Genomic DNA, 27668 nt, shown 5'->3' with positions numbered 1-27668 from the left:
CTTAGGATAAATTCTGTATGTATTATGACAACGTAATGTTATATGAACCAGTTTATATACATTACACTTTAGCCTGGCTGACAAGGCAATTGTGGGGACAGATGTCTCAAGTTTAATGACGAAGAAAAATAGAAATTTTCTTTATATTTTTTAATGCAAACAGTTCTTTTCAGATTTAAACTGTTTGTTGTATCATTAGTGGTTAGACCTTGCTCTGTGCACTTGGCAAGGCACTTAACCCTCCTAAGCCTCAGTTTTCCCTCTGTAAATGGGGATGACAGTATCCACCTCATAAAGTTATGGAGAGCTAAATGAAATCCTGCACATGTAGGACACACATGAGCCCGCAGTGTGTGAGCTTTTTTTGCTGTTGTGACGGCTCACCTTCTCTTCCATTTTACCCTCGGACCACAAGAAAAAGGAAATCCTGTTTAACATGAGATCGATTTTTCAGATCCTTTGAGGCATAAAAGTTGTCAATAGGTTTTCATAAATTTATAGGTATAAAAGTTTTTTATGAGTTTTATGGAAATAATTTAGCATATTTAGAAAGGAACATTATTTTTGTTCAAGGTGTCGGTATGTTGAGGAATTATGTGAAGTGCATTCTCTGTAATATGAGACTGCTGCATATGCATTGCATAGTACTACATATATATGTAGAAAACCCCTACATGCTATATATATGTGTGTATATGCATACTGTGTGTTGTGTGTAGAAAACCTCTACATGCTAAGCATGTTTTCAGTGCATGCAGTGAATTTACTTGTTTTATTCAGGTTCCCACTTTCATAATACATTGCATCTAAATGTTGCTATAAGTATGGCTGTTGCAGAAAATATCTGCAAATAGCTCTTAGTGTCATCTGTATTTCATTCTCCAGAAAATTTCCAAGGCAGACCTTCTCTTTGACTCTGATACTCTGATAGACTCTCGGGAAGAATGTTTTCTTTCTGTCCCTCCCCCACCCCCTGAGACAGGGTCTCACTCTGTCACCTAGGCTGGAGTACGGTGGCATAATCTGTAGCCTCAAACTCCTGGGCTCAAGGGATCCTCCCACCTCAAGCTCCTGGGTAGCTGGGACTACAGGTGTGCTCCATCCTGCCTAGCTAATTTTTTTCATTTTGTAGAAACAGGGTGTTACTATGTTGTCTAGGCTGGTCTCAAACTCCTGGGCTCAAGCAGTCCTCCAGCCTCAGCCTCCCAAAGTGCTTGGGATTACAGGTGTGAGCCACCACGCCTGGCCTAGAATGTCTTCATAATAAGAAAGTCATAAAACATTTCCAGACAATCCATTTTTCTTTCTCCTCATTGGGATAATATCTTCCCTTTGTATTGTTTTAAATACTGAGACTAATAAATCTTTTTTGTATTAGGTAAAGTGTATATAGTTTTATTTTTTCCTTCCTTATGTTTCTGTCACGCATGAACCCCAAACAAAAACACAGGCTATTGGTCGGGCGTGGTGGCTCACACCTGTAATCCCAGCACTTTGGGAGGCCGAGGCGGGAGGATCACTTGAGGTCAGGAGTTCGTGACCAGCCTGGCCAACATTGTGAAACCCCGTCTCTACTAAAAATACAAAAATTAGCTGGGCATGGTGGTGCATGCCTGTAATTCCAGCTACTCGGGAGGCTGAAGCAGGAGAATCACTTGAACCCAGGAGGCGGAGGTTGCAGTGAGCTGTCTGCCACTGCACAATGCCTGGGGTGTCAAAGTGAAACTCAAAAATAAAAAACAGGCTACCAAGAGCCATAGTGTCTAGTTATGCGGCAGTATGAGTCAGAAAAAAACTTATTTTCTGGCGACACACAGGGTCTGAATTTAAACCCTGGCTCTACCACTGCCTCTTTGTGTGACTTCTCAGGAAGCACTCTGTTTCTTTATCTGTAAAAAAGGGAGCAATTGATAAGAGCTTGTAGTCCAAGTGTTTCTTATGTGCACATTAAGGCTTAATGGTCATTAATAGTCATTATTTGTATCTCTATTCTCTGGAGGAAACTCTTAATTCAAGGACATTAACACTGAATCACTTCTGTTACTGTAGTCTAGATTATCTTTTGGTTAGGTCCTGGGATTCCTCTTGTGGTGTTTTGTTTTTCAGTCAGATGAGTTGGGTGTCCTGGTTCCTTCTTCACCCAGGCTGACAACTTTCTGTGTAACATGGAAGTCAGGATAGGTGCTGCCAGAATATCTTGGCGTGGGCTTCCACCTCTGCAGGATCATGTGCGCCACACTTATCTTGACTGAATCGCTTCATTTTAACCTGGGAGAGATTGTAGAAAGAATATTTTTCTTTAGTCTTCTTTAATCCCATCAATAATAGGACACTGGTGCCTCCCTTGATACAGCCCCGCATTCTCCACCCACCTTCCTCTAAGGCAGATTTTCTCATCCTCAGCACTGTTGACACTTTGGGCTTGCTAATCCTTGGTCATAGGGGGCTGTCACGTGCATTGTAGAATATCTGGCAGTATTCCTGGCCTCTTCCCACTGGATACCACTAGCACCCCCATAGTTGTGACAACCCATAATATTTCTAGACATTGCCAAAGGTTTCCTGGAGGGAAGAGGAGTTAAAATCACCCTGGTTGAGATCTGCTGGTCTAAGGTAAATGCCAGATCATTTGTTGCATTTGCAGCTGCTTAGCACAGGACTCCAAATATAACATGCTCTCAGAAAATATGTGCTTAGCAAGGACTCACCTACCTACCTGGGTAGTTAAGGAATTTTTTTTTTAATTTATCAGATGGCAGAAACAAGATAGTAGACATATATATCTAAGAGCTCAAAGTAGAAAATTAGGCATCACTTCTTAAAATTGGTCACTGGTAATTATGTCCTTTTTTATGTCTTTGTGGAAGATACCCTTTGCCCCGCTCCTCATTCCTACCAGCTCTCGTATCTCTATTCCTCTTTCTGGCTCCAGCTTCCATTTTCTGTGTAACAGTGGAGGTGAGTGAGTAAGCATTTTTATTCCTGGAAAATTCAGGCAAAGGGTAAAGAAAGTGGTGCAAACAACGAAATTTGAGTGTTCCCACTCTAGTCCCTTTGCCCCAGAGAAAACTGGAGGTATTAGATTAACTCGGTTTTGACATCTTTCAATCTGTACCTTGAAAGCTTGAGTTTACTAAGTTTTTTGTAATACCGTTTCATATATTAAAGAACAGCTTGGCTTGCAACAAATGGGAACAGAATATATTTCAGTGAACACGTGACTAATATGCTGGGCCTTGTTCTAAACACTGGGAAACAGTTGAACCAGACAGAGCTCTGCTACAGCTCCCATTCTAGTAAATATCTGCTTCCCGAATACATTTAATTTGCTGGAGATCTTACATGATCCCAAGAAAACAAATGTATATGTCCTCAGTTTTTTTTTTTTTTTTTTTTTCAGTAAGTTTTGGCTAAAAGGTATAGAATCCTACACTCTGATAGCTACTAGCCATAAGAATATTTCTCTAGAGGAGGTGTCAGAACTTGCTTAGGGCAGCTGTTTTTGAGTATATCATTATGTTATTTGTGTTTCTTCATGTGCTTTTAAAAAACTTAAATAGTGTAAAAACTTTTCTCTCCTGATGTGTGAGCCTTTCCCCTTCACTTATGTGACTGGAAGTGGTACTACTAGAAGTGACAGCACTTTAAAGTTAAAAGCTTATTAAAACATACTTCCTATGAGTACCACTCTAACAATTACAGTGGCTGTGTCTTCTCTGTCCTTTCTGCTGATAAAACTTAGGGGAAAATTCCTGACAGCTAAATCATGGCCATTTTATAAAAAAAAAAAAAAAGCTAGATATAAAATCAAGTAGAGAAAAAGGCAGTGACATTTAAAATCCCATGAATCAAGCTGCCCCAAGGAGTACAGGTGTTGCATTACATGTGAATGTGAAGGAGAAAAGAAAACTAAACCTAGCCTGGTTTCTAAGAAAACTGTAGCAGTGAAGATACCTCACACTGTATCTTCTGGTCAACATCTGGTTTGTCTTCAGGGTCTCTGACACATGTAGCTTGCAAACGATAGCTCTGTTGATGCCTCAAAATACGAAGGAAGTGCCTGGAAATACACCAATTCTTTTAAAGTTTTATTTTTTACTCTCCATTTCAGATATGGTTTTGGAGAGGCAGGGAAGCCTAAATTTGGCATTGAACCTAATGCTGAGCTTATATATGAAGTTACACTTAAGAGCTTCGAAAAGGTGAGAAAATACCAACTTCCTTAAAATTATGGTAGGTTTCTTCTCCATCCACTTCCTATAAATCAGTATCTTATCTTAGTAGGTGGTATAGATAGATGGTGTTTATTCATTATCAAGTTTGTCTCTTGCCTCCAACATTGCTGCTGAAGAATAGAACAACTGACATAGCACAGCTGATATACAACGAAGGAGCTCCGTGTTCTTATTTTGTTCCTATGTGTCAGCTTTTTTTTTTTTTTTAACTTTTTTGGGTAGAATCCAGGACTTGTTCCCTTATTTGTTCCTAGACTTGTTCTTTTTGTACTTTTTTTTCCTGGGTTGAGGACAGAAAGGTTCACGTTCTGCCAAGTGGCTCCTTGGGGGAGTGGGGTGCAGCTTTTCAGAGCTGAACGGATTGTACCCTTCACAGGAGTCACGAAGAGGCCTGCACTGTGGCTCCAAGTTGTTATCCCAACTGCAAGTCCTCGAGGGCCACTAGGCTCTGTGACCAGGGATACAAGAAAGAAACCAGCTAACCCGAAGGCTTTTTTTTTTTTTTCATACTTCTCCAAGTAGAGAAGAGAGATAATTTGTCAGTTGCCTTGGATTCCAGAAACAGCATGCCTCCTTGAACATATTTCCATCTCAGTTTCACTCTGGAGGCTCCCAGCAGCAGCTGAACTGGACACACACAGCATATACCTGAGTTAGGTATGCTGTTGTCTTCGGCCACGTGCCCCTGGCATTTCCAAACCCTACCCTTTGTGGAGCTCAAGACTGCATTTGTGTTCCTTTTTTATTCCTGCACAGTGCTACCTCCACGTTCTGTACATTAAGCTTTTTTTTTTTTTCGAGATAGGGTCTCACTCTGTCACCCAGGCTGGAATACAGTGAGCGCAATCATAGCTCACTCCAGCCTCAACTTCCTGGGCTCAAGCAATCCTTTCACCTCAGCCTCCCAAGTAGCTGAGACTACAGGAACATGCCACCACGCCCAGCTAATTTTATTTTTTGTAGACATGGGGTCTCACTGTGTTGCCCCAGCTGGTCTCAAACTCCTGGGCTCGAGCCATCCTCCTGTCTTGGCCTCCCAAAGTGCTGGGATTACAGGGGTGAGCCACTGTGCCTGGCCACATTAAGCACATTAATATAAATGGAAACATGACCATTTATATTTTGTTAGATTCAGAAAAGAAATCACTGTCCTGTGGGCCTGTACCTTTGGGCTAAGAAAGTGAGGGGAGGCCTGCTTTGGGATTCACCCCCAATAGTGACATTCCTAATCATACCCCTTCCACTTCTTGTTCCCCCAAACAAACATATGCTCTGGTTATGACCACTGATTGTTGTCACGTAACCTCTTCTGAAGGCCTGCTAGCTCAGCACTGATCCTCCAATGCTGTCGTCATAGCATATGGTGTTTTTCTATTGTTAAAGAGAGAGAAGATAATCTTTAGCATGTGGTTATTTAGACCTATGGCTTTACTATTTCCATTTTTATAAAGCAGCCTCTTGCCCCTTCCTTCTCATGGCCCAGTGGACATTGCTTATTTAAGAGCACTCTCCCAGTGGTGTGCCACAGCAAGCCTGTGCACTGTCATCACTCCAAGACTATATTCATGCACTGCTGCTTGGTATATTTGAAATCACATGAAGGTATATGATGTTGTTTGGGGCAATGTGATTTAATCCTCTGCCTTGTTAAGAATAGACTAGGCCAGGCTGGGCGCTGTGGCTCACGCCTGTAATCCCAGCACTTTGGGATGCCAAGGTGGGTGGATCACCTGAGGTCAGGAGTTCGAGACCAGCCTGGCCAACATGGTGAAACCCCATCTGTGCTAAAAATAGAAAAATTAGCTGGACGTGGTGGCAGGTGCCTGTAATCTCAGCTATTCGGGAGGCTGAGTCAGGCGAATCGCTTGAACCCGGGAGGTGGAGGTTGCCGTGAGCCGAGATCGCGCCACTGCACTCCAGCCTGGGAGACGAAAAAAAATATATATATATATATATATATATATACTTATATCCTATAATCCCAGCACTTTGGGAGGCCGAGGCAGGATTACTTGAGCTGAAGAGTTCAAAACCAGCTTGGGCAACATAGTGAGACCCCCTCTCTGCAAAAAAATTTAAAATTTTCCTGGGTGTGGTAGCACGTTCCTGTAGTCCCAGCTACTCAGGAGGCCAAGATAGGAGGATGGCGAGCCCAGGAGTTTGAGACCAGCCTGAGCAACATAGTGAGACCCCGTCTCTACCAAAAAAAAAAAAAAAAGTTAGCTGGACATGGTGGCACATGCCTGTGGTCCCAACTACTCAGGAGGCTGAGGCAGGAGGATGGCTTGAGCCTGGGAAATCTAGGCTACAGTGAGCCGTGATCACGCCACTGCACTCCAGCCTGGACGACAGAGCAAGATCCTGTCTCAAAAAAAGAAAAAATAAAAAAAAAATTCCATAAAGACTGAAGCCAACCTAAGAAATACAGAGACTTATTAACTAGGTGTTCTTTGTTTTTGTTTTTTGGGTGCTAAAACCTGGAATTGAACTATAACTAGGTTTTTGAGTAATTGAGCTACATTATTAGGAAGCAGAATTATGAGTTGCCAGAAAGATGAGTAACCATTATTCACTTTTAAAAAGTAGAGGATAGTCGCTGGGCGCGGTGGCTCATGCCTGTAATCGCAGCACTTTAGGAGGCTGAGGTGGGTGGATCACCTGAGGTTGGGAGTTTGAGACCAGCCTGACCAACTTGGAGAAACCCCGTCTCAACTAAAAATACAAAAAATTAGCCGGGCATGGTGGTGCATGCCTGTAATCCCAGCTACTCCGGAGGCTGAGGCAGGAGAATCACTTGAACCCGGGAGGCGGAGGTTGCGGTGAGCCAGGATCACACCATTGCACTCCAGCCTGGACAACAAGAGCGAAACTCCGTCTCAAAAAATAATAATAATAATAAAAGTAGAGGATAGCAGGGGCTGTGACACCAGGAACACACACTCGTTATCTTTTGAATAGAGAGAATTTTAGTTACCCATTTAAACTTCATAATTTATATGCAGTAAATAGCACTCACCACACCCACTGTCACTTTTCCTAAAGGCTCCCAAATTGTTCTCTTGACTCTATGATCCTTCTAAATCCAGCTTTTAAATGGCAAGTGCAGTTATTTCTGGATTTGTATCTGTAATGGTGGAAGTAATAATACAATACAAGCTAGCAGATGATAATGAAGTCATTTATTTATGGCTCTAAAGTGATATTTTTGCATGAGCTTTACTCCCAGTTATGTTTTGCTTGAAGTCCCCCCAGTATACATCTGCAAGTTGATACAATTTAGCAGTATTATTAGTATATCTGGTTGTTTTAGAGTGGCGAGACAACCTGACCCAGAATTTTGAAAATTCGGTATGAATATACAAACTACAACTTGACTACAGTCATGTTCCCATTTTAGAGTTGAAAAAAGGCTTGAGAGAAACAGCCTAGTGGAGAGGTTTGCAGAGGGAGATAAGGCATGGCCTTAACTTTGTGTGGCTTCACCTTATATTTCTAAAGATTCACCTTGTAGCAGTGCTTACCAGAGTATGTTCCTTACTGTGGTTTTTCGGCTCCTCTCTCTTGAGCAACATTGTTCAAGCTGCAACTTGGTCATGATGGAAAGTGAGTTCTTAAAACAGTGTGAAGAAGCACTGGCCTAGCAGTAAATTGGCACTGACACACAATTTCAACAGCCAAAGTGTTTTCAGTTTGGAGCATCTTCTAGAATTAGCTGCTCTTTGTTCTAATAGGCCTCAACTGATGCTTTTCTCTCTGTTCATCTAACCATTGTCACAAATTTACACACAGGCCAAAGAATCCTGGGAGATGGATACCAAAGAAAAATTGGAGCAGGCTGCCATTGTCAAAGAGAAGGGAACCGTATACTTCAAGGTGTGTGAGTCACTATACAATCCTTTCCATCTCAAAGAATTTATTCAAGTGTCAGTGAATTGTGCTGATATTTCCTACTCTGAATTTTATCAACACTCTGCTTGGTAAGAATAAGCTGCAATTTTTACAAATCTGTCATTTTCAATATGAAAAATGGTGAGAAAAGAATAATGTGGGAAAAAAAAAAAGTACAGATTCTTCTTTTACACATTCTGCTCTAGATTGTAACCTTCCATACAGGCAGACCAGGTCTGGCATCCCCACCTACCACAGTATCACTCACTCCTAAAGCATCTTGCTTGGTACATAGTTGGCACTCAACACGTGTTTTTGGAATGAAAAAAGAATGAATAGAATAATTGTTAGCAAAGAATGGAATTCATAGGGGTAAGTTTCACATCATTTTTCTTTCTTCCTTTTTTTTTTTTTTTGTATGAGAGACAGGGTCTCCCTTTCTTTCCCAGGCTGGTCTCAAACTTCTAGCCTCAAGCAATCCCCCACCTCAGCTTCCCAAAGTGCTGAGATTACAGGCATGAGCCACTGCACCCGGCCCATCTTCCTTTATACTGTCTTGATGAAGTCACTAGAGCATACGACAAAAGGAAAGAGAACATGCACAGATTTCAAAAGAAACTGACAGGAGAGTATTGATTGCTTCTAACAGCCAAGATGATTCCTGCACACCTGCTTTTATGAGGAATCTCCGGATATTCCTGTATGATATTCATCATAGATTGCTTCTCAGAAACCCTTCTTGGAGCATCTAGGAGTGTGATACTTTCTCACTTAGATCTTAAACCCTAGATGTAAGAAAAAAAGAAACTGCCCTTCATTCTGTTGTAATCAGTGTTCTACCCATTACTTCCCCACCCCAAATATATGCCTTCTCCATGTCAAGCAGAAAGGGCTTAGTGATGAGAATTAGAGGGAGAATGGGAGTTCTGTCAAGGTTTCTTTCGTTTTCTGCCACTGCAATACATGAACAGAAATTAGATGTTTTTCAGCAGTATAAAGCAGTGAGGCATAAGTGTACTTTAACAAATCTTTATGGGGCATCTGCTATAAGACATGCTATTATTAAGTTACAACCTTGTCAGGAGAGAGGAGTGGCAATGTTAATCCAAATGAAACAACTAGAGAATTATGTAAGAATATATAATCAACCCGAAATTAACACAGCCAGAGGGTACCATGTGTTTTCAGAATTTGAGCCGAGACAGTATTGGGTCATGAAATCAGTTTTGTGGAAGTGTATTGCAATATGTTATAAGGATCAGTTTTGTTGCATAAAACTTTGCTTGTGTATGAGTAAGTACTGGATTGCATATTTCCTACTGTGGGTGGTATTCAAACAAATTTAAAATCATGGGTTTAGATAACATATTTATATATTTATACTTATTTATCATTATTTACTATGTATACTAAACTCTTTTATGGATCACCAGAAAGCACTGGGGTATGATAGAATAAGCTCGGAACTGGGGAAAATGGGCTTATGGCTCTTCAAATGATTTAAAGTCATTAAAGGTCCAAAGAGGTTATATTTTCAAGTGAAAAATAGGGGAGTTAGAATAGATGTTCCCCAAGTTTCCTTCTAGCCTGAATCTCTGAGTTTCTAAACTCTCAAGAACAAGTGTTATTTTTTTTGTTTTGTTTTTAATTCTAATTGAGGTATATTGGATACTTCTAAACTATTCAAGTAAGATTCCAAGTGGGTTATTTGTATATCCAAATACATAATACACTAGAGTGAAAAATGTTTCTACAAAATTTCTTAAGATCGTGAATCCTTAACGGTATTTTCTATATTTCCGAAGTCCATAAAAATCCTTAACTATATTTTATATATTTCTCAATACTTCTAAATAGAATATTAACAGTTTGGGAAGATTTGAGGCTTTTGGCCTTTGACTAGAATTATATCGATCAGTGTAGTAAAACAGCTCAGCTATTCAGAGGCTCTAATTGGTGCTATGATACAGAATTTTGGAGAACATTATTGGTAATGAAATAATGTTATGAAGCCATGTGTCATATAGCTGTGTTCTGAATATATACAGAGAGATGGCCAGAATTAGTGATCTGTAGCAGAAAGCAATGAGTGTCTGTACAGTTACTTAACTTTGTTGCTTATCAGCATCACAACTGCAAGAGTGATACTATTATGAACCTTCTTAAAATTACCAATCTTTGGATAAAATCTGGATCAGCAGTCACACACATGGAAAAAATTATTTTTAACATGGAATTTGATAGGCAAAATCTTTCAAAACATTAGTCCACTGGGGAAAAATTAATGAAAGATTCAAAACCACTGACCTGAGACTTTTCTCCCAGAATGTCTCTGAACATTTTGTACCACTAAAAACTTCCCTGGAGGCACCTTTATAATTATAGGTAAAGGATCCCAGCAGTAGTCCTAGCTTTAGCTGTAAAACTTCAAAATGTTTAGTAGATAGTTTTCTGTACATACTCCCTTCCCAACTTTCAGGGCAGGTTTCAATCTGCCATACTGTCCTCCCAGGCCTTGTCTTTCCAGGGTGTCTGACTTGGCATGTTATGCATTTGCACAGAGTCCAGATGTGTAGGTGAGAGCAGAGATGGGCTGAACTAAAGATCTGTATTTCATGCCATTTGTATATTGGAATTCTGTTTCCATTGATCTGTTGGTTTGGTTTATACCTAAATGGGTAAAGCCTCTCTCCTGAGTAGGGTTGAATTGTACGCAGCTTTTAAGTGGGAATGATTTTGCCATTAAAGATGTAAAGTCCTCATTTCAACCTCTGAATACTCAAGAGAAGAAAAATAGAGAACTCTTTATTTGGCTCTGAAAATAATTATTAAGTACAGGTAACAGCATAATATTAAGCCAGGCATTGTGCAAGCGAGTTAAACAGACACGATTTTTGCCCTCACAGCTGACAGTGTTCTGCAGGGCAGGAGCATTAACTCACACCTGGTCAGTGTTTTTCTTCTTTCTGACTTGGCAGCAAAGTGGCAAGAAGGCTAAGGACACTGAAGTGATGTGGGATTCTTGCGCCCCCTTGTGCTTCTCCTGGGAAGAAAGCATTTCTAAAACTAGTTGACGAGAATTGTTCAACCTCTAAACTCTTCAGATAAATCGGGCTTTGCTATATTTTCACCACCCTTGCTGTTCCAAGATACCAGTAATGTGATTTAGAAACAAGCCATTTATGACTCTAAGATTTGATGGTTTAAAAAAATTCCTAAGAAGAGTCCACCTTGTCTTTTATCTCTTTCCTTTAGTGCAGAATTTTTCAACCTCAGTACTATCAACATTTGGAGTAGGATACTTCTTGATTGTGTGGGGCTGTCTTGTGCATTGTAGAATATTTAGCAGCATTCCTGGCCTCTGCCCATTAGATACCAGTAGCATCCTACCCAGTTATGACAACTAAAAATGCCTCCAGACCTGCCAGGTGTTCCCTGGGGAGCAAAATCACCCCCCCCAGTTGAGAACTGCTTTAGTACCTCAGAAGAAGGGAGTACAAGACAGACTTTTTGCCCATTGGAAGTTGAAGTCTAAATAAAGTTACGTGATATATATATGCAAGAGCTTTCAAAAAAATTAAAATGCCCTATAAATGTAAAGGAACTATTAAGAAGTCTAATACCTGTTTTTTGTGTTTTGTTTTGTTTTACCATAGCCTTCTACCACTCTGATTATTCCGAACTTACTGAAATGATAAGATCTAGGTTTTTGTCTTCCCTGGCTCTTCTTTTCTTTCCCTATACAATATATTAGGAGATAATCAGAAAAGTTAATAGATGCATTAGAGATGGAGGAGGAGAAGGATGGAAACGAGGCATGACAGGGGAAATGCCTGTCCTTCCTATCTCATCTCAGTGAAACAACACCTTTCATTTCCACCCACACCTTTTTTGCTCCCAGCGATAGCAAAAGGTTTTGTTGTTGGTATTGTTTTTAGAGAGAGAGAGGGTCTTACTCTGTCACCCAGGCTGGAGTGCAGTGGCACAAGCATAGCTAACTGTAGCTTTGAACTCCTGGACTCAAGAGATCCTCCTGCCTCAGCTTCCCAAGGTGCTGGGAGTATAGGCGTGAGCCACCACACCACTTTAGAAAAAGTTTATATTCCATACTTACATTCCTTTGATTTCAATATTTACTCAACAAACGTTTATTAAAGACCTCTTGGTGCCAAACCCTGAATATTCCAAAAGGGAGAGGACAATGCTGCCTGTCCTCAAAGACCAGCAAGAGAAAAGGCGGTGACAGAAAATGCCGACCTGAAACTGGTGAGGACTTTATTATTTTTTTGTAGCATCTAAAAAAGGAGTGGTAAGCCTAAGACTATGACAAAATCTAAGTATTGTCTTTGTCAGCTTGGGCTGCCACAGCAAAATACCATACACTGGGTGGCTTCAACAACAGGAATTTACTTCTGGAGACTGTAAGTCCAAGATTAAGGTGTTAGCAGGGTCAGTATCTGGGGAGGGCCTCTCCTCTGGTTCCTTGTAGCTCTCTTCTTGCTGTGTTCTCACATGGCCTTTCCACATGCATGTGAAAGGAGAGAGGGCGGAGGGCAGCAAGCACCCGAGTTTCTTCTTATGAATGCTCTAATCCCATCATGAGGTCCCACCCTCATGACCACATCTAACCTAATTCCCTCCCCAAACACTCCATCTGCAAAAATCACATAGAGGGTGAGGGCTTCAACATAGGAATTTGGGATGGGGGACACAATTCAGTCCACAGCAAATCTAATTTCCTCAAGAATTTCAGCATTTATAATAAAATGCCCTGGTTTCGTGTTCTTATGAATAACCTGTGTCACACATTTCTGAGGCAGAGAGGGTGACAGACTTTGATTTTAGTGCCAGTCTTCCCTCTCCTAAGCGAGTGACTTGGGAAGAAGGATGTTCGAGGGATGTAGCCTGGCCCTCATTCACACCCAGGCCCTCCAGCTGGAACAGATCTTGCCCCATCTTCATCACCAGAAAATCCACACCAGGTCTTCCCTTCTACAGGCAGAGCTCATTTCTTACGTCACCCACTTGACGTCTCCTGGATCACAGACGCGTCCTCTTAGATCTGCTCTATGGTTTTTCTCTTACTCAGAGTCCGTGGGTGAGGGTTGGAGTATTTGTGGGGAGACACAACTCGGCAGTGAGATGTGTGCGCTGCTTTGACTGTGGTAAATCCTAGTAACATGGTCTTAACGCTGTTGGTCAGGCATTGAATTTAATATCCTAATAGGTCTGGCTGCTCCTCTGCCATCTGGCAGGATGTATCATCTGTGGTTTTGAGCTTATCACCTCCTCAAAGGAGAATCCCCACTTGTTTCTATTTGCGTATTCACCAGCGATCCCCCAGTGCTTTCATTCACCTTAAAATCACAGTGAACACATTGTCCCAGCCCTGGAGGGGTTTGGTTTTGTTTTGTTTTGTTTTTGAGAAGGAGTCTCGCTCTGTCACCCAGGCTGGAGTGCAGTGGCATGATCTTGGCTCACTGCAACCTCTGCCTCTTGGGTTCAAGCAATTCTCCTGCCTCAGCCTCCTAAGTAGCCGGGATTACAGGCATGTGCCACCCACGCCTGGCTCATTTTTGTATTTTTAGTAGAGACGGGGTTTCACCATGTTGGCCAGACTGGTCTTGAACTCCTGACCTCAGATGATCCGCCTGCCTTGGCCTCCCAAAGTGCTGGGATTACAGGTATGAGCCACTGTGCTCAGCCCCCAGCGTTTTTTATATGAGCATGCATATATATATATATACACATATATGACATATATAGTATATAACATATTGTATATATAACATACATATATAAAACATAACATATATAAAATTAATTGATGTGATTTTTAAAATTGTTAGAATTCTAATTCTAATCAGGTAGGCACAAAAATATGAATAGGAGAAAGATTTTTCTCACATAGCTGACCTTTCTGATGTAGATTGTTTTATAGTTGTTATTTATGTTGTATGCTACTATCCAACTATTCATATTCCCATTGCCTATAGATCGGGGTCAGCAAACTACAGTTTGATGGCCAAATCTGGTCCCTGCCTGTTTTTGTAAGTACAGTTTAACTGAAACACAGCTGCACCCATTGATTCACATACTGTCTAGAGTAGCTTTTGCACTACAAATGACAAGAATTTAGTAGTTGCAACAGAGACTGGTTCAAATAAGATTGGCTGTCTTTGGAACTAGCACTTGGCAGAATGTAGTATTTGCTGTGAAGTGCTGAAAAGAAAAGTAACTTCCTCTTCATTTTTTTAGTGGCATAGTCTAAAACTGCTCACAATCCTTTTGAAAGACTAAAGAATAGGCCAGGTGTGGTGGCTCATGCCTGTAATCCCAGCACTTTGGGAGGCCAAGGCAGGTGGATCACAAGGTCAGGAGTTCAAGACCAGCCTGGCCAACATAGTGAAACCCTGTCTCTACTAAAAATACAAAAAAAAAATAGCTGGGCGTGGTGGCGGCCGCCTGTAGTCCCCAGCTACTCGGGAGGCTGAGGCAGGAGAATCGCTTGAACCCGGGAGGCGGAGGTTGCAGTGAGCTGAGATCGCGCCATTGCACTCCAGCCCTGGAGACAGTGCGAGACTCTGTCTCAAAAAAAAAAAGACTAAAGAATATTAGCACCAAAGAACATAGCCCAGAAGACTTGCTGTACTACACCTGCTGAGGGGACTGAAGGAAATGCTGGAGAGCAGCACTAGGCAGTGCGCAGGCACTGCCCCAAACCAGCCCACAGGCCACCGAGGCCTCCAAGGGAGTGGGAAAGGTACCTGGAGAGCCATCTCCAGAAGGAAAGAAAGAAACCAGCTGTACCAGGGTTTGCTGGAGGGGTTGCTTCACTTTGAGGATTTGCTTTTCTTTTGTACCCCCTCAAGAGCCGAGTACGAGTAATGACGCTTTTTTATCCTAGGGAGGCAAATACATGCAGGCGGTGATTCAGTATGGGAAGATAGTATCCTGGTTAGAGATGGAATATGGTTTATCAGAAAAGGAATCGAAAGCTTCTGAATCATTTCTGCTTGCTGCCTTTCTGAACCTGGCCATGTGCTACCTGAAGCTTAGAGAATACACCAAAGCTGTCGAATGCTGTGACAAGGTAACGTCGTGTCTCCTGTGAGATGGACTTTAGATACTCCAGATCTTTTCTCCATCTCTGTCTTTTGCTTCCTCTCAGCCAAAGGTTGCAGGATTTTTCATTTTGCTTTGTTTTATTTATTTGAATGTTTGGGATTGTTTGTTTCTCAGTATGAATTGGGAAATTCAGCAAGATTTTTATTACAGTCAGACTTTTATGATACCTAGACTGTTTATCATAATGCATTCTGAAGAAAAGTTTTGATTAAAATTAAATAATTTTTATCCATGACCTTCCTTATAACTGTAGTATTTATATCAGAGTAGACATATAACTCCTCAGGTTCAGTTTAATAAGAGCAGATTTAACATAAGCTTGTCTGGACTTTAACAGACTGCAGCTGTTCATACAAAGCATATATATATAGGTCAATTTTTATTATAATAATTTATTCATTGATATGCATAAATAATTTGAAAGGGCCACAGAGCATCAGCAGCCTTTTTGTTTTTACATTTGTCTTATTAATACTGTCTTTGGTCTTTGAGTGCTTACACACGGTACTCTATAACAGTGGCTTATCATCTGTATCGTTATGTATCGTTCTGATATATTTATACACCAGCTAATACTATTTTAGGTATCTGGTCTCAGAGTGAACAGTGTATATTATACTATGGGTAAAAGTAAAAACTAATCATTGGATGTATCTTAAAGGTAGACATAAAAGGATAAGAAAAGCAAGGCAACTATTTTGTACATTCTTTGTGAGATTATTTTTGAATTTTGTGGATCAGTGTTTCCTATTGCATCCTCTGTCCCAAGACCAGTTATTAATTTTATACCTATTTTTTCGTTTTTTTCATACAGAATGGGGAGAGTGTGTGTGTGTGTGTGTTTCTGTTTTAGAGACAAGTTGTTGCTATTTTGCCCAGGCTGGGGTGCAGTGGCTATTAATAGGCATGAACATAATGCACTACAGCCTCAAACTCTCGGGCCCAAGCTATCCTCCCACCTCAGCCTCCTGAGTAGCTGGGACTACAAGTGCATGCCACCACACCCTGCCAATTTTTAAATTTACTTTTGTAGAGATGGGGGTCTTCCAAGGAGCTGGGATTGAAGTTGTGAGGTACCACACCCAGCACAGCCTTGACTACATTATTTTTCTGTCTTCTGTTGACAGAAGCAGTCATATAGCATGACTATTAACCCTATCTTTGGCAATAGGAAGCCTGTTCTCCTTATTTCCCTCTTTTTTTTTTGGAGATGGAGTCTTTCTCTGTTACCCAGGCTGGAGTGCAATGGCACAATCTTGGCTCACTCTAACCTCCACCTCCCGAGTTCAAGCGATTCTCCTGCCTCAGCCTCCCAAGTAGCTTAGACCACAGGTGCCCACCACCATGCCCGGCTAATTTTTGTATTTTTAGTAGAGACAGGGTTTCACCATGTTGGCCCGGCTGGTCTCCAACTCCTGACCTCAGGTGATCTGCCACCTCAGCTTCCCAAAGTGCTGGGATTACAGGTGTGAGCCACCACACCCCAGCAATTTTCTTTTAGCTTTGTTGATTATATCTTTCTCTTTAAAGAAGGTTTTAATGTTTATGTAGTCAGATTTGTCTTCTCCTTTCTAGTTAGAAAAGACTTCCCCACACCAAGATTATAAAAATAACTGAGGCCAGGCACAGTGGTTTACACCTGTGACCTGTAACCCCAGGACTTTCGGAGGCTGAGGAGAGAGGATTGCCTGAGCCCAGGAGATAGAGGCTGCAGGGAGCTGTGATTGAGCCACTGCCCTCCAGCCTGGGTGACAGAGTGAGACCCTGCCTCAAAAAAATAATGATTAGATTTTACATATTTTAAAATAAAAAATAATTGAAACATTTTATGTTTTTATATGTAAATATGATTGATCTAGAATTTATTTTTGTGCTTACACTATGAGGTAAGAATTTAACTTTTTTTTTGGAGACAAGAGTCTCACTCTGTCACCCAGGCTGGAGTGCAGTGGCACGATCTCAGCCCACTCCAACCTCCACCTCCCTGGTTCAAGCAATTCTCCTGCCTCAGCCTCCCAAGTAGCTGGGATTACAGGCGCCCGCCACCACACCCAGCTAATTTTTGTATTTTCAGTAGAGACAGGATTTCACCATGTTGGCCAGGCTGATCTCGAACTCCTTACCTCAGGTGATCCACCTGCTTCAGCCTCCCAAAGTGCTGGGATTACAGGTGTGAGCCACTGCACCCGGCCTTAATTCTTATTTTCTATGTGGATAGCTGCCGTCCTGGCCCCGTTTATTTTAAAGGTAACTCTCCACTGATTCACATTACCACCTTTGTCGTTTTCAAATGTTTTTATGTGCAGACACATGACTGTTTCTGAATGATTTGTTCTGTTCCACTGAGCTGTTTGTCCACATACTAGTAACCAAACTGTCTTAATTTCAGTAGTTTTAAAGTTTGTCTTTTTCTCTGGTAGGATAAGTGCTCTTATTTTTTTTCTTTTTTCCCAATTTTTTTCAGCCATTCTTGGGCACTTATTTGTTCCAATGTACTTTAAAATGAACTTCTCAAGAGCCCCCTCTCAAATCTCCTTGGGATCTTTTAGAAATTGCATTAAATGCAGAAAATAATTTGGGTAGTAAATTTTGATCAGTAGTATGTAATTATCTTGAGCCCCATTTTTTTAAATACACTTTTTCCATCTCCTTTGGCAAGAGAACTTTGGTAAGCTGTTTACTGAATTTATTAAAATTCATCCTTTCTAAAATATAGACCATCTATTCCTAGGCCCTTGGACTGGACAGTGCCAATGAGAAAGGCTTGTATAGGAGGGGTGAAGCCCAGCTGCTCATGAATGAGTTTGAGTCAGCCAAGGGTGACTTTGAGAAAGTGCTGGAAGTAAACCCCCAGAATAAGGCTGCAAGACTGCAGATCTCCATGTGCCAGAAAAAGGCCAAGGAGCACAACGAGCGGGACCGCAGGATATACGCCAACATGTTCAAGAAGTTTGCAGAGCAGGATGCCAAGGTGTGTGCAGAGCCCGCTGACTGCAGGTGGATCAAGAGCCTGGCCATGCCCCTTTGATTTTAGGGGACAGGAACAGTTAAATAACCCAAGAGGCTCAAGAGTAGGGAAAACGATTTCCAATCTGATCTGAGGCTGCTTTGGATCCAAAGGTCGAGTAGGGCCGTTCCAGTCACCAAAGGCACACGTTGTGAGAGATGAGAAAACTAAATTCCCTTCAGATGTATTAGATTGGTTCAAAAGTAATTGTGGTTTTTACCATGACTGTCAATGGCAAAAACAGCAATTTTGCACCAACTCCCCCTGCTCCCCGCCGCTCCCCCCCAGCCCCTGCCCAAGTTAGAGTCTCACTCTGTCACCCAGACTGTAATGCAGTCGTGCTAACATGGCTCACTGCAGCCTCGACTTCTCTGGTTCAAGTGATCCTCCCACCTCGGCCTCCTGAGTAGCTGGGACAAGCACACCACCACACTGGGCTAATTTTTTTAAATTTTTTGTAAAGATAGGGTTTCACTTTGTTGTCCAGGCTGGTCTCGAACCCCTGGCTTCAAGGGATCCTCCTGCTTTGGTCTCCCAAAGTGCTGGGGTTATAGACATGAGCCACCATGCCCAGCCCTTTTGTCATTTTTGAAAAATTGTAAACCTATCAGGATTTTTTTTTCAAGTAAGACTTCTGATTTTCCCAGGAAATGGGATGTTATAGGAGCCCTATCATCACACCTGTTATCTTGAGGGTCGGCAGCCAGCCTGGCAAATGTGGCAGGAGAGGTCTGTCTGGAGAGAGGGCGACCTCCCCACAGCATAGTTGGCACTCTGGTCCTGTCCCCAGTCTCCAGGAATGCCCAGACTTCAGTATCCCACAGCTGTCCCATGTGTCAACCAAAGAAAGGTGAAGCTCCCACTCTAACTATTGGTAGCACAGCGCTGACCTACCCAGCTAGATATCCTAGAGAAAATCATTGCAGTACCTCGTGTTTGGGACCCGATACACAGTCTGGAGGAGCCAGGAATTATTTCACTTCTTTTTTCTCTGACCTTCTTGATTGCTTATTTCTTCCTTAGGAAGAGGCCAATAAAGCAATGGGCAAGAAGACTTCAGAAGGGGTCACTAACGAAAAAGGAACAGACAGTCAAGCAATGGAAGAAGAGAAACCTGAGGGCCACGTATGACGCCACGCCAAGGAGGGAAGAGTCCCAGTGAACTCGGCCCCTCCTCAATGGGCTTTCCCCCAACTCAGGACGGAACAGTGTTTAATGTAAAGTTTGTTATAGTCTATGTGATTCTGGAAGCAAATGGCAAAACCAGTAGCTTCCCAAAAACAGCCCCCCTGCTGCTGCCCGGAGGGTTCACTGAGGGGTGGCACGGGACCACTCCAGGTGGAACAAACAGAAATGACTGTGGTGTGGAGGGAGTGAGCCAGCAGCTTAAGTCCAGCTCATTTCAGTTTCTATCAACCTTCAGTATCCAATTCAGGGTCCCTTGAGATCATCCTAACAATGTGGGGCTGTTAGATTTTACCTTTGAACTTTAATAGCACTGCAGAAACCTTTAAAAAAAAAATGCTTCATGAATTTCTCCTTTCCTACAGTTGGGTAGGGTAGGGGAAGGAGGATGAGCTTTTGTTTTTTAAATGACTGAAGTGCTATAAATGTAGTCTGTTGCATTTTTAACCAACAGAACCCACAGTAGAGGGGTCTCATGTCTCCCCAGTTCCACAGCAGTGTCACAGACGTGAAAGCCAGAACCTCAGAGGCCACTTGCTTGCTGACTTAGCCACCTCCCAAAGTCCCCCTCCTCAGCCAGCCTCCTTGTGAGAGTGGCTTTCTACCACACACAGCCTGTCCCTGGGGGAGTAATTCTGTCATTCCTAAAACACCCTTCAGCAATGATAATGAGCAGATGAGAGTTTCTGGATTAGCTTTTCCTATTTTCGATGAAGTTCTGAGATACTGAAATGTGAAAAGAGCAATCAGAATTGTGCTTTTTCTCCCCTCCTCTATTCCTTTTAGGAAATAATATTCAATACACAGTACTTCCTCCCAGCATTGCTACTGTTCAGCTTCTTCTTTCATTCTAATCCTTGCTATTAAGAATTTAAGACTTGTTCTTACAATATTTTTGACCTGGAGTGGATCTATTTACATAGCCATTTAGGATCCATGCAGCTTTGTCTTTTTAAGATTATTGGCTCATAAGCATATGTACACTGGTTTATGGAACTTTATTTACACTTCTCTATCATGCAAAAAAATTTTGACTTTTTAGTACTAAGCTTAATTTTTAAAAACAATCTGTAGGGTTGACAAATAAATAGTTGCTCTTCTATGTTAGGGGTTTCATCTGCAGGTTTGACACGCAGTTGCTCGCTTTTCCTGCCCTGTCAAGCTTCTCTGTTCTGGCGTGAGTTGTGAAAGAGTTTCCATGCCGGTACACAGCCAGTAGCCTAAATCTCCAGTACTTGAGCTGACCATTGAACTAGGGCAAGTCTTGAAATAAAGTGTACATGTAGTTGAATTTCAGTCCTTACGGGTAAACAGATTGAGCATGGCTCTCTATTCCCTCAGCCTAAGAAACACTCATGGGAATGCATTTGGCAACCCAAGGAACCATTTGCTTAAACCTGGAACATCTCACTTTTTTAAATCCTAAAAAACACTGGCAGTTATATTTTAAATTAGTTTTTATTTTTATGGTGGTTTTATCAAAAGACTTTTATTATTAGATTAGGACCCCCTTAAAACCTAAAAATCAAGTTATTTCCTTTTATACTTTTCTTCTCCATGGAACAAATGGAATCAATTTGTGAGATTTTTCCTTTAATGATAACTAAAATCCCTCTAATTTCTCTTTTATGCTTTTGTCTTTTTTATGAAATATTTCTTTTAAAAGCCCCAATCTCACCTACGAAATATGAAAAGCAAAAGCTGATTTTGCTTACTTGCTAAACTGTTGGGAAAGCTCTGTAGAGCATGGTTCCAGTAAGGCCAAGATTGAAATTTGATATTAAAAAAGCCACCTAGCTTTTTGCAAATAATAAACAAGAAAGCTATTCCAAGACTCAGATGATGCCAGCTGTCTCCCATGTGTGTATGATGGTTCACGGGGGGAACTGGCAAGAGTGTGTGTGGGGAGGGGAAGGGTGTGTGAGTGGTTCTGAGCAAATAACTACAGGGTGCCCATTACCACTCAAGAAGACACTTCGCGTATTCTTGTATCAAATTCAATAATCTTAAACAATTTGTGTAGAAGTCCACAGACATCTTTCAACCACCTTTTAGGCTGCATATGGATTGCCAAGTCAGCATATGATGAATTAAAGACATTGTTTTTTTAAAAAAATCATTTAGATGCACTTTTTTGTGTGTTCTTTAAATAAATCCAAAAAAACAAATGTGACTTCCCATTGTTTTTGGTTTTGCTTAAGTGATTTTCAGGGAAAGCTGTATTGGTTAAAAAACCATGGTGGGGGCCAACTTGAAGAAAGTAGACATCAGAGAGGTCAGGCGCAGTGGCTCATGCCTGTAATCCCAGCACTTTGGGAGGCTGAGGCAGGTGCATCACCTGAGGTCAGGAGTTTGAGACCAGCCTGGCCAATGTGGTAAAACCCCGTCTCTACTAAAAATACAAAAATTAGCCAGGTGTGGTGGTACACACCTGTAATCCCAGCTACTCGGGAGGCTGAGGCAGGAGAATCACTTGAACCTGGGAAGTGGAAGTTGCAGTGAGCCAAGATTGTGCCACTGCACTCTGGCCTGGGTGACAGAGTGAGACTTGGTCTCAAAAAAAAAAAAAAAAAAATCAGAAAATCGGCAATGGACAGTATCGTCCTACACTTTGCTCTAAGGTGCACCTGAAACCAACATTGGGGTGAAAGTGACAGAACAATGCATCATTGCTAAAAAGAACCAAGTAATCGGAAAAATAAAAGGGTTTTGTTTTTTCATTCGCCAGCGGATATTTCACCTTTTTAAGCTGATTTTAAGGTAGGCTCAATTTGCAAAATAAAATTTAATTGTGCCCTTTAATATATGAAACATAAGTAAACATATCTCAGGTGGTGTTCCGTATTGAGCATGCATTTTCTTTCTTAAGTAGCATATATCATCAGTACTCATCATCACAGACTCTCAAAGCCTAAGGAGATGTCACATATACTGCAAATCCTCATTTTCACACTGCAAAAGAAGGTGGCATGGTGCTGGAAAGGTACTTAGTAGGACCTCTGAGGTCTACAGACAGGTTGATGCAGGTTCTAGGCACCCTTTATTCCCTCCAAATTCTTGGCTTCATCTCTGGATTTGAATTATATTTCTCCCTCCTTCCTGTTAAATTATTTGGTAATGAAATAAATTCCTAGCTAGGTGCGGTGGCTTATGCTTATAACCCCAGCACTTTGGGAGGCCGAGGTGGGCAGGTCGCTTAAGCCCAGGAGTTCGAGACCAGCATGAGCAACATGGCAAGACCCTGTCTCTACAAAAAGTACAAAAATTAGACATGGTGGTATGCACCTTTAGGCCCAGTTACAGGCTGAGATGGGAGGATCACTTGAGCCCTGGGAAGTTGAGGCTGCAGTGAGCCATGATCATGCCACTGCACTCCAGCCTGGGTGACAGAGCAAGACCCTATCTCAACCATAATAAATTCCCTTTATTTGCATGCTTTTTTTTTCTAAGAAAATAATGATCACCCTAGGGATCTTGAGGATGAGCCAGAGAAGTTTCCTGGCTGTAAATGTGTGATCTCAGTAATTCAGAGGCAGCTTGCACAACCTCCAAAACATGAGGACTGCCAGTGAAGGGCTTTGTCTATACTTACTTGGCCTTAGCAGCACACTGAACTCCACTTTTAGTATGGTGCATGTGAACCCTGTATTCTCTGGGGCTGGAGACTATCTCCAATATTGGTGACAAAACACATTGAATTTGAGCCAGTTAGTCAAAATCCTGAATTTCCCAACCCAGCTGTATATTTTTTCCATCAACTGGCTACTTATGCATTTGAATGACAATGACTGACAAAAGGACATAAAAGGACATTCTCTGATGGCTTGAAAAGTTTCAGTAGACCTTCAGTACTTCCCTTCAGATTTTTCCCTACTACGTGGAGATTTCTGTGGGAGGAGAAGGCACTATCTGTAATTGCCCAGAATCTCCACATGTGACCTTATAATACATGGCAAGAAAGAGACATGGTTAAATACAACTCTTAAGATTTTTGACAGCATCTTGTTTGGGTAACTGCAGCCTATAGTTAGAAAAATTCAAGCACGGTTTATAAGGCAGGGATTCTTTGTCTTCTAAAGATGAGGGAACCTTGGAGAATCAAGAATGGGGAGGACCCAGAATGGTGATGCAGCCAGCCCATGGCCATCCAGGTCACCTGATGCCCTTGCACCATTTTAAAATAGATCTTTTTCTAGTATGATGAGTGATGCTCTTGGCGTATGGAAGGAGATGTTGATACTTAGAATTCCCACACATTCGGTGGAACTGAAATGGCAGCAGAGCCACAGGCCTCATAGTCTACTTTGGAATAAAGCTATGGTGGGAAGCTCGCTAGCGTGTTAAGCAGAGGCATCTTTTTAAAATACACTTTAGGGGCCAGGGATGGTGGCTCACACCTATAATCCCAGCACTTTGAGAGGCTGAGGCAGGAGGATTGCTTGAGGCCAGGAGTTCAAGACCAGCCTGGGCAACATAGTGAGACCCCATCACTACCAAAAAAAAAATTTTAATTAGCTACACATGGTGGTAATTCCTATAGTCCCAGCTACTTGAGAGGCTGAGGTGAGAGGATACTTGAAGCCATGAATTCTAGGCTTCAGTGAGCTATGATCACTCCATTGCACTCCAGCCTGGGCAACAGAGTGAGACGCTGTCTCTAAAATTAGAAAAAAAAATGTGGCTGCTACATTATTTCCACCTCTCAAATCTCCACAAGGTCATTGGTCCTTGCTAACCCAGAACTGAGCAGGGAAGGAATTCTGGGACATGTGTTTCCAACTTGGCTTAGTTGACATATTGCAAATACAACACGTGGCTGAGCCTTTCTTTTTTGTTTTTGTTTTTGAGAGGGAGTTTTGTTCTTGTTGCCCAGGCTGGAGTGCAGTGGCACGATCTCGGCTCACTGCAACCTCCGCCTCCGGTATTCAAGTGATTCTCCTGCCTCAGCCTCCTAAGTAGCTGGGATTACAGGTGTCTGCCACCACACCCAGCTAATTTTTTGTATGTTTAGTAGAGACAGGGTTTCACCATGTTGGCCAGGCTGGTCTGGAACTCCTGACCTCAGGTGATCAACTCGCGTCGGCTTCCCAAAATGCTGGGATTACAGGTGTAAGCCACCAGGTCCGATCTGTGTCTAAGCCTTTCTTGAGGTATTAAATATTTCCAGCCTGGGTCTGCTCTGGGATAATGTGTTTTCATAAGATAACTCCTTATTGTAGGCATTGTTCTTGGCTTAAAGTTATCCCCTTAAAGCTTCTAAGGAAATAAGTGATAAGAATAAATAGTTAATGATGAGTATTTGGGGATGCAATGACTAATTCTAGTTACTCTAGTTCTAGTGAATGAGTTGATGAGTTTGTATTATATCTGCTCACAACCATGTTTCCACACTAAGGACTCCTGAATTTTTTTGTCTTAAAAACTTAAACCCACCATGTGTCCCGGTTCACGCCTGTAATCCCAGCACTTTGGGAGGCCGAGGCGGGCGGATCACGAGGTCAGGAGATCAAGACCATCCTGGCTAATGCAGTGAAACGCTGTCTCTACTGAAAATACAAAAAATTAGCCGGGCTTGGTGGCGGGTGCCCGTAATCCCAGCTACTCGGGAGGCTGAGGCAAAAGAATGACGTGAACCCGGGAGGCAGAGCTTGCAGTGAGCTGAGATCGTGCCACTGCACTCCAGCCTGGGCAACAGAGTGAGACTCCGTCTCAAAAAATAAAAATAAAAATAAAAAATTTAAACCCATGTGTATCCTATTGCCCTTTGTGGATACCAGAGTCTTCCTAACATGACACCAGCCTTTACCTGTAGTTAATAAAATGTGATTCCCCTTCTCCCACTGAGGGATCAGGAACACTGCCTTACTCATCACCATCCTCAGCACCCAGTCCATCATCCCCAAACTAGAACATAGTAGATCTCAGTAAGCTGGCTTTGTCCCTCCTCTGAAGGCAGCCTCTTGTCTGTATCCCAGTGGCCTTTCACTCCTGTTACCTGAGATGTGGAGGCCAAAGCCCCATAATCCTCTGGCTGTCCCTGCAGCCTGATTTTGTGTCTTGAATTCTTTTCCAAGTGATGTACCTGCAGCAAGTTGAATTTTGGGAGCCCATAAATGTAAAATGGGTCCATGGTCTTCAGGCTACATTGATCTTAAATCTATTTTTAGTCACAATTGATAACTCTGAGTTCACCGAATACGAAGATCAAATGTATTTTCCTTAAAAGTATTCTAAGACCACCCCGCCCAGTCTGGTGCCCTGGTCAGCCAGCCCCCAAACATTTACGGCCCATCTGTTGTGAACCCGGTACTGTTCCACTGAGGTGAAGGATGGGGCTCCTTGGGCTGAGCGACTCACAAGCAAGTGAAAAATGAGGCATGCAGATGGCTGTATCACCACAGAGCATCTGACATCTGCTACTGACATCTACAAAATAGGGAACAGCAGGAAACTCAAGCCTGCCTCTCCAGCTCTCCCCACTCATTCAGAGCCACACTGGAGACCGAGTCAAGCCAGGGCCCACCCCACTGCTGACATCCAGCCCAGTGCTACTGGGCAAGCCCTTCCTCAGCACTGCCCCTAGCTGGCCACTGTTCCACCCCTGTGCTTCTCTCCAAGTATCCGGGCTGCAAAAAGTGCCCAGCCCTACCCTGAGCTACACCAGCCCTCTTGCCCTGGGCCCAGCCAGGATGGTTTCTCCTGGTGGCAGGATGTTAATCTCTTTGGCACACCAGGCAGTAGTCTAGAAGCAGAGAGCTATGTCCTTAGGTCTGTTTTTCAGTTACCTGCCTACTGGAATACAGCTGCAAGAAAACAGTGTCCTTTATTTACAAGGCAACTGTACAGATACACCATGCCTAACTTTGTTTACTGCATGGTCACTAGGATGTACTGAGTTTCAAGGAAATATGTTTTTGCTACATTTTAATTAGCACTACCCCCCTTAGGTGAAATTTGGGCCAGGCGCAGTGGCTCACACCTGTCATTGCAGCACTTTGGGAGGCCAAGGCAGGAGGATCACTTGAAGCCAGGAGTTTGAGACTAGCCTAGGAAACAAAGCAAGACCCTGTCTCTATGAAAAAATTTTAAAATCAGCCGGGCGTGATGGCACACACCTGTAGTCCCTGTTACTCAGATGGATGAGGCGGGAGGACTGCTTGAGCTCAGGAGGTCAAAGCTGCAGTGAGAAGTGATCATGCCACTGCACTCCAGCCTGGGTGACAGAGTGAGACCCTGTCTCAAATAAATAAATAAATAGGCTGGGTGCGGTGGCTCACGCCTGTAATCCCAACATTTTGGGAGGCCGAGGTGGGTGGATCATGAGGTCAGGAGATTCAGACCATCCTGGCTAACATGGTGAAACCCCGTCTCTACTAAAAATACAAAAAATTAGCTGGGCGTGGTGGCGGGTGCCTGTAGTCCCAGATACTCGGGAGGCTGAGGCAGGAAATGGCATGAACCTGGGAGGCAGAGCTTGCAGTGAGCTGAGATTGTGCCATTGCACTCCAGCCTGGGCAATAGAGTGAGACTCCATCTCAAAAAATAATAATAACTAAATAAATAAACTTCCTGACTGTTCTGGGAACCCTCACCCCTTTGTCACCAACACACTTTCCCTGCAGAGAAAGCTACACTGCTTGAGTGAGTTGGTAAATGCGTCTCTCTCCCCCCACTCTGTCTCTTGCAAGGGCACGCAAGGCTTTCTATGTGGGCTTCTAAGCTTTCTCCGAACCCAGCTGTCTGCTTGACAAGGAGCAGATTGTAATAAGACAGTACAGTGAGGTTTGCACCCTTCTACCCTTCAGCCATTACCAAATGTGATAGTAGGTAAATAAACCAAGCCACCTTCAGGCTGCAAGTCTGGGCCTCAGAACCAAGTTATAACCTGAGACAACCCCAGCTGGCTGGATGATCGCCAAGACCAGACTTCCTACAGAGAGTGCTGCCCGCTTCTGCGGTGATAACTGCAAACCAGGGCCCCTCATAAGGTCCTCATCAGGACCTCCTCAATCTGAGGAACCCAGAGGCCTCCAGTGTTTGGCAAGAGCACTAGTTTGGGTCCAGCTCTGTGTTGGGATCTGTTTCCTCACCTGTGAAATAACAATGGCTAATATTTATACAACTTTTTTTTTTTAATTATTATTATACTTTAGGTTTTAGGGTACATGTGCACAATGTGCAGGTTTGTTACATATGTATCCATGTGCCATGTTGATTTCCTGCAC

At 42.6% G+C, this 27668-nt stretch overlaps 1 protein-coding gene and 2 long non-coding RNA genes across 4 annotated transcripts in view; 1 reads left to right on the top strand and 2 right to left on the bottom strand.

The window, feature by feature from the left end:
* Positions 1 to 21616, top strand: part of FKBP5 (FKBP prolyl isomerase 5) — a 116040-nt gene extending 94424 nt beyond the window's left edge. For both annotated transcript variants that reach the window (XM_032140221.2, XM_058432257.1), the window contains 5 exons: positions 4112 to 4202; positions 8025 to 8108; positions 15031 to 15216; positions 17983 to 18222; positions 19282 to 21616. In XM_032140221.2, the coding sequence (XP_031996112.1) occupies positions 4112 to 4202; positions 8025 to 8108; positions 15031 to 15216; positions 17983 to 18222; positions 19282 to 19389 (709 nt within the window). In that variant the 3' untranslated portion in view covers positions 19390 to 21616. The remainder of the gene's footprint in view (positions 1 to 4111; positions 4203 to 8024; positions 8109 to 15030; positions 15217 to 17982; positions 18223 to 19281) is intronic.
* LOC131382104 (uncharacterized) lies at positions 1991 to 4056 on the bottom strand. Its single transcript, XR_009211271.1, has 3 exons — positions 3955 to 4056; positions 2897 to 2982; positions 1991 to 2268 (listed from the first exon to the last, which is right to left on the bottom strand). It is a non-coding gene; the product is annotated as an uncharacterized LOC131382104 (long non-coding RNA).
* The window catches only part of LOC131382105 (uncharacterized), a 53897-nt gene continuing 33505 nt past the window's right edge, over positions 7277 to 27668 (bottom strand). Inside the window, exon 3 of the long non-coding RNA XR_009211272.1 lies at positions 7277 to 7359. This is a non-coding gene — a long non-coding RNA (uncharacterized LOC131382105). The remainder of the gene's footprint in view (positions 7360 to 27668) is intronic.

Source organism: Hylobates moloch, unplaced genomic scaffold (assembly GCF_009828535.3).
Source record: "Hylobates moloch isolate HMO894 unplaced genomic scaffold, HMol_V3 SCAFFOLD_20, whole genome shotgun sequence".
Taxonomy (NCBI): Eukaryota; Metazoa; Chordata; class Mammalia; order Primates; family Hylobatidae; genus Hylobates; species Hylobates moloch.
This window is presented reverse-complemented; position numbering and strand designations above follow the sequence as displayed.